Below are 7,200 nucleotides of genomic sequence, written 5' to 3'. Positions count from 1 at the left end.
GGCAGGGGCCCCGAATTCTCTGCAGAATCTTGCTGGAGCCAAAGGCTGCCTCCTTCTAGTGAAGACCCTGTCATCTGCCTTGGACTTGGCTTGGCTTTCACACATATCGCAGTTATTGGGGTTCCCCTCCTGACCCCAGATGCTCTTTTAAGAGCAGGGCCTGTGTGTAAAGTACATGGTCCAGGCCAGAGTAAGCCTTTATCAAAAGTATTTCAGGGTTGAATTCCTTTCATCGGAACTGGGGATTCTGTCTACATTCTGGAGACCCCTTTCTACCAGCACTTTTGGGGGGCTGGGACCCTGGGGCAGAAGTCTGGAGAAGCCTACAACGCCTTTCTCAGAAAAACAGCTTTAAATATTCAGGCCTAGAGGGAAACCAAAGGCTAGCAAAAACAGAACAACGTCCTTTTTTTCCCCCCCAAGTTTACAGAACCCTTGAGATCCAGCCGCAGACCCCCAGAGCCCTGACCCCCGGGCCCTACGGGGCTGGCAGGATCACCCAGCAGACACCGCAGCACCTTAGGATTTGGACATCGTAGGGACAGCAGAGACAGGGGCGGTCAGGGACTGGCATCCTGAAACAACGCGCCTGAAGCAAATCTGGGATCCCAAGCCAAGCCTCTGGGGCCTCCCAGGCCTGTGCCGGCCCCCCATCCCTCGGTCCGCCAGCGGCTGCAGACTGCCCGAGTCAATAACCAGACAAAGCGGGTAAGTAACATACTAACTTTTTTAATACAGTCTGATCAGATAAAATCGCGTCACGCGGCAAAACCGGTTTATTTCAACGCAACACAGGCGTGGTACAGTATCCCCCAGCTCCTGGTTCCTCCCCTCCGTGGGGCACCCCAATGGAAACCAAACTCCTACCACCCGACCAGACTGGCATTTTTTTAAATTTTGCATAAAACTATTTCTTCCATAGACTTAAAACCATCAACTAGCCAAGTTATTATTTATGATACGCCTAAAAAAATTTTAATACTAACCCTAATGTGACTGCTGCTTAAAAAGAGCTCAGTATGTCCCTTGGACTGGCTTTCAGTAGCAATTCACTACAACAGGTCCTAAAAATAATAACAATAATAATTAGAGAAAAAAAACCCGACAGCAAGTGGGATGGCCAAAGTACCAAAAGAGCGGCCGCGTGCTCGGCGGCCAGAGCGCCCCGGCCTCGGCGGGGGCTCGGCGATCTCGCGGCCCGGCCCAGCTTCTCCGAGTCTCTGAGGAGGACCACGGCCCGCCATCTGCTAGATGCTACAGGCTTCTGGAGTCTTTCCGAACAGCTGGGAATTGATCAGTGTTTGCAGGTGGGGGGGGACTTACTGCGGTTTCTCGGGTGGAAGGAAGGAGGGAGGGAGGACAGGGAGAGGGCCGGCTGCCGGGGCCGGGTCCCTCAGGGAGTCTCCAGCGGGGGAAGCTGGTCCAGGCGAGGCGTCTGTAGTGTTTGGCTGTCGTGACGCCTGTCCTTGGCCGCAGACTTCCCCACGTGGCTCCGGTCTGAGGCACTACCTCTAAAGAGCTTTTGGGAACAGGCTGGGGCAGGTGCAGGGGGAGTCTGGGGATTAGAAACGAAGAAAACTCTCTCAGCTACAGAACCCAACACGTCGCTCCTGTCCTGGTGTGCAGCCTCTCGCTGCCCCGTGGGGCGGGCCTGCCTCACTTCCCCTCCGGCCCCAGGGGCTGCTGGTCCACCTCCGGGTCCACGAGCGACGAGGCGAAGGCGGACTGCACGATCTGAAAGCCGAAGGACTCCAGGAGGGACATGTTCTGTTGGGGAGAGAAGGGGGAGCCCAGGGCAGGGCCCAGGTCCCCCAGGGGCCCCCCGAGGGCCCGCACATGCACCTTCTGTATGTGTTTGTTCAAGTAGGACTTGGATCGGAAGAAGCTCCCGCACTCGGGGCAAGGGTACTTCTTCTCCCCGTCCGGCTCCATCTTGTTTTTGGGGACGGCCATGTCACAAGAGAAAGAGCCGTTGGCGCTCTGCTTCTCGGGGGTCTTGAGGTCGCTGGCATCCGAGAGGTCGCCGTAGGAGTCAGAGCTCTCAATCGGGTCCTGATGTGAGCATTTCTGGCCTTCTACAAACAGAACAAGACAAAACACAGAGATGAGGCCGGGCTTGGGAAAGGCCCCTTCCTGCAGGGGAGGGGCTCAGGCTAGCAAGCATGGGCTAGGGGCTGGGGCTGGGGGAGGGGGCTGGCCAGCAGGCACCAGGTCAGATGCGGCCCCAGAAGGAGGCCTAACCGCTCGGTCCGTGGGCCAGGCACCTGTGAGGGAAGGGGTCGAGGCCCCCTTCCAGAGATGCCGCCTTCCTCGCTAGGGCCTTCCTGCCCGCTGCCCTCCACTTCGCCCCCACCTCTGCCTGAGGATGGGGTGGACAGCAGGAGACAAGCCTACAATCCCTCAACACCTGCCAACAGCCAGGTCTGGGCCAGACCACCAGCCCAGCCTGCCCACCTCGCAGCTCCAGGACACAGAGGAAGGCCACCGACCAAGACACACCAGTCACCAAGTCCCCCGGACCAGCACGAATTCCTAATGGGATGGGAACATCCCACGTGACCCGCCAAGCTCGGCCGGCCTGCACGTGGGGCTCGAGCTGGTCCAAGGACCCAGGAAGAGGAAGCGTAGCCCAGAGCCCTGGGTCCAGCACAGGACCCTGGCATCGAGAGCTCCGAGATGGACCTTGGCGATCATCTCCTCCAAGCCCCTCACTGCTTCTACAGGGGAGGAAACAGAAGCCCAGAGAACTGGAGTAGCTCGCCCAAGGTCACCAAGGTGGTGAGAAGCAGAACCAAGATTCGCACCCAGGCCCTCTGGCTCCAAATCCTGTGCTCTCCACACTACGGCACACAGCCTCTTCTGACTCAGCTCTTCCTGTTCCAAATAAGAGACGCCTGCCCACCTGCCTGCACAGCCTGGGAGACCCACCTGCCTGTGGCCCTCGTCCTCTCACCACTGCTGACCACAAGCCCCTAGCTCAAACCCAAGCCCTTTCAGCCTCTTCCTCAAGACTTTAGCCCTGGAGCCAGCTGTGCCAAGGTCCAACAGCCTCTCTCCTGACTAGCCCAAGGCCACGAGGCAGGTCTGCAGCCCCGGCCCAAGGGCTCCTGCCATGGACCTCTCGAGCCCCGATGGGAGCAGGGAGCATGCCATCGACGGGGCAGGCCAGAGGGAGCGTCCGGCTGAGCCCCCGGGCTCACCTCCAAGTCCACCACAGACTGCGTCTCTCCAGGACAAGCCCTGTAACCAAGCAACGGGGACGGTTCCCCTTCTCCCCGGGTAACCCCAGGCTCTCCAGGAGGCCCTAGGGAAGGAGGAAGCTTCGCAGCCCACACTTCTGACCTCACAGGGGCCTACCTCACGGCCACAGGCGGCTTGGAAGCCTCTGGCCCCGATGCTTCCAGACCCCCGCTCACCCTGGACACATCCTCTGACTGATCATGCAGGGGAGGGGCGGGGCGCGGGGCCACGGGGCAGGGGAGGGCCGGGAGGTGGCGGGGCCTGGCTGGGGGACCCAAGTAGCCTCACTCACAACCCCCAGAGGGACAAGCACCAGGGCCCAGCCTGAGCCCACCTGGTGCCCGCCCTCGGTGGCCTCGTGCTGGGGGCCGCCTCTGGGCAGCCGGCCCGCTCCGCCCCTCCTCCCCATGCCCAGCCCAGCGCCCACCGCACGGCCTGCGCAGACAAGCAGCGTGCAGAGCAGGGAGTCGCTTGCCTTTGATGCCATAGGTCCTGACGCAGTGGAACGCTGCTCCCCCATTCGGGATGGGCTCCTGGTGCCTGGAGACCTGGGGAAGGGGAACACCGTGGTGGGTTTTAACATGGACCTTTAAGTAGGAGGCAGAGGAGAAACCTAGACAAGACAAAAGGAGGTGAGATCCTGCCGCCAGCACCGAGAGACCTGTTTCCCGAACGCTCCTGGCCGCCAGGGCTAGCGCTAGCAGGGGCAGCCGTGTCTGTGCGGAGGGTCCCCGCGTGGGGAGGGCCCTGGGGACTACCGCAGGCTTCAGGGCAGGGCCTTAGCCCGGTAGCGAGCCGGGGAAAGCTCCCAGGTCTGAGCCAATAAACTTATGGTGTTGGAGGAAACCGGACGCCAAAACAGCTCCAGCCTTACTGTCCCTCGAGCAAATAACCAACCTCCTGGGCTACACCATGGGCTGGTTTAGACCGCCAAAAATCAGAACAGTCACTAAACCGAGAGATTTCACTTGTGGAAGGAGGGGCTAGCCTCATGCTCCTCCAACAGGGCAAAAATCTCCACGGGGAGACGGAGCAGAGTGGGCTGAACCTCCATGAGGGTCTGACCAGAACCAAATGGGGCAGGCGTGGGAGGGGAGATCTTTGCCTAACTCAGGCCAAGCACCAAAAACCAGCAAAGTGGGAGTCTGGGGTTTTGTTTGGGTTGTTTTTGTTTGTTTTTTGCTTTTTGGAGGGGGGAAGGTAGGGCAATTAAGTGACTTGCCCAAGGTCACACAGCTAGTTTGTGTGTGTGTGTGTGTGTGTGTGTGTGTGTGTGTGTGTGTGTGTTAAGTGGTTAAGTGTCTGGGGTTGGATTTGAACTCAGGTCCTCCTGACTCCAGGGCCAGTGCTCTATTCACTGCGCCACCTAGTCACCCCGGGAGTTTGGGGTTTTTTTTTTTTTTTTTTGAGAAAATGAAACAAAGTTTAGCCTCCAGGAAAACCAAAGGAGACTAGACCTTAAGGGCAAAGTTCCCCTGGGCTCCTTCCTTAGGACACAGTCAGGAGATTTTGTTTCTTTGGGGTGAGGTTTTGGGGTTTTTTATTGCAACCTCAAGAAATAACTATGAACTAATTGGGTATCTTCTGAATTGGCAAAGAACTTTTAAAAGTGGGAAGTTACATTAAAAAAGACACAGTTCTCCCTGTTTCTAGGTCTTTTTATCCTGTAGGTTTCTGACACCAGAGTGATGTTTTCAGAGCTGAGAGGCTTCAGAGGTCCACTCTGACTCTCTAGAAAGTGTGAAATGAAGACGGTCCCTCTGCTGCTTGCAACCAAAGCCAAAGTGAGGAGTGTGATTTCTGGGGTTTCTCAAGCTGACGCTGCTCTCTCCAATTTGTCTGGAGCACATGGTAAGAAGAAGAGTCGACTCCAGCGGCAGCAGCTGCAACAGCAGCTATGGAGAACGGCCCTGGCCTTAGTTTGCATTTCTCCAAACTGGAATATTGTGAAAGTCTAGTCATTTTAGATTTTTAAGAAGCACCTGAATGACTATGTCCCTCTAACCTAGTAATAACAATTCAGCTTGTATACACTTGGAACTTTCACGATTCCTTTTTAAAGACGTGACCATGGTGAAAAAAAAAACCCATTCTGAGGGATGGCCCAACACAGGCTTAGAAAAGTCAATCGTCTGCTCTAACTGTGATGGTCATGTCCTGATGAACCCCAACACAGACACTCCGGGCTGTGTGACCGGCTAAGGGGCTTCCCTCTCCGGGGACAGCTCATGGTCAGCCCCGAGGCGCTATGGGAACGAAAGGAGGGGACCCGTCTAGTTCTTCCGCTGCCTGATCCCTGGCCCCTAACAGCAGCTCTGTGTGTGAGCCTGTGTGCCTGCGCTGTGCTGAGGGCAGGGCATCTCTGAGGACAGTGCCTGGAGAGGGGGGCTCCGTGAATGTGGTCTGCAGCACCTCTTCCCCTTTACAAAGGCTGGGCAGGCACTCCCACGTGAGGAGGACGAGGATGATGGTGGATGCTCAAGGCAGGGGAGAGTCTCTGCACGCACTTGGAGCCCCAACAGGGCACACGCTGGGGCTTGACGAGTACGTGCCGATAGACGGACGGATGGATGGGTGAGTGGGTAGGGCTCTGCAGATTTGCTTTGAGAGCTGGACTAAATCTTACACTGGTTTCTGGTCCTTGTTCAATAAAGTTGTTTGGCTCTCCACAGAGAAGCAGAACGAGCTCGAATGAATCTACTCACTGCTTTGGGCACTGGGACAAATGGGTCCATAAATCGGCCTGGAAGCAGTGGTCAGAATGCCAGCTCTCAGAGGGCAGGACTGGCCTTTGGCTTTATGTCTTTCTCTCTTATCTCCAGTTCCTTGCATGAAGGCACTGGACACACTGTGACTGGACTGGAAGTGAGTCTATGGTACGGCTCTGCGGGCACCGGACCCTCAGGCAGTGGGTGTGTGTGGGGTGGGGGATGTGATGGAGCAGCCCACAGATCAACCCATTCCTTCCCTGAAAGGGGCTGCATCCACTAGGTTTCTGTGTCTTATTATGTCTGTGCCTGGCTCCTGAGGAGAGGGTGTGCCCAGCTAGGTAAAAACGAGGCTGCTGAGAGATCTGGAAAACCTTCCCCCAAAAACAGTCACGGGAGCCTCCACTGAAAGCCCCTCAAAGGGCCTTGGCTCTCTCTTTCTTTTTCCAATCCTTGAGTTCTGAATATTAGAAGGCCCCAGCACAAGCTAAAGCCACTTCCAGGAGAACAGGGCCCTAGGCTGGTCTCAACTGCAGCTACGAGGGATGCGGAGAGGTGGGGACAAAGGCAAAGAGGGCCCCGACTGGAGCTCTGGGGCAAAATGCCTCATAGGAGCCAAGTGCCAGAATCCTGGCAGGGAGGGGGCATGTGAACTAGAGATGCCAACACTCACGCGCTCGCTCAGCGGACAAAGAGGCCGGTGGCCAAACCAGGCTATGCCTCCCACCCTCCCAAGAGCCGACCAATGCTTTTCAATGCTCCCAAGTCCTAGGTGCCACCTCTGACAGTTAAGGGAGGACTCGGGTCACTTCTCTGGCTAGCCGCAATCCCCAGAGAAGAAATCTCCCTTTGTGCGGTCCTACTGCTGGGCTAGGGTGGACGGACACACACACACACACACACACACACACACATACACACACACAAAGACAGACACACACACAGATACACACACACAAAGACACACACAGACACACACACACAGACATAGACACACAGATACACACACAAACACACAGACACAAACATAGACACACAAATACACACACAGACACAGACATAGACACACAGATACACACACAAACACAAACATAGACACACAAATACACACACAGATACACACACACAGACACACATAGACACACAGATACACACACAAACACACAGACATAGACCCACACAGACATAGACACACATACACAGATACACACACACACACACACACACACACACACACACACACACACACACA

The 7,200-nt window shown here is 56.3% G+C and overlaps 1 protein-coding gene across 1 annotated transcript in view; it reads right to left on the bottom strand.

Moving 5' to 3' along the window:
* Positions 1–713: 713 nt before the first annotated feature.
* Positions 714–7,200, bottom strand: part of PATZ1 (POZ/BTB and AT hook containing zinc finger 1) — a 24,987-nt gene continuing 18,500 nt past the window's right edge. Inside the window, exons 4-5 of the mRNA XM_069081812.1 lie at positions 3,716–3,853; positions 714–2,075 (exon numbers count right to left, since the gene is read on the bottom strand). Coding sequence (XP_068937913.1) covers positions 1,657–2,075; positions 3,716–3,853 — 557 coding nt within the window. The 3' untranslated portion in view covers positions 714–1,656. The remainder of the gene's footprint in view (positions 2,076–3,715; positions 3,854–7,200) is intronic.

The sequence above is a fragment of the Petaurus breviceps genome, unplaced genomic scaffold (genome assembly GCF_028583685.1).
Source record: "Petaurus breviceps papuanus isolate PSGF00001 unplaced genomic scaffold, PetGlider_PUasm1.0 99, whole genome shotgun sequence".
Classification (NCBI taxonomy): Eukaryota; Metazoa; Chordata; class Mammalia; order Diprotodontia; family Petauridae; genus Petaurus; species Petaurus breviceps.
Note: the sequence above shows the minus strand (reverse complement) of the source record. Positions and strands in the feature narration are given on the sequence as shown.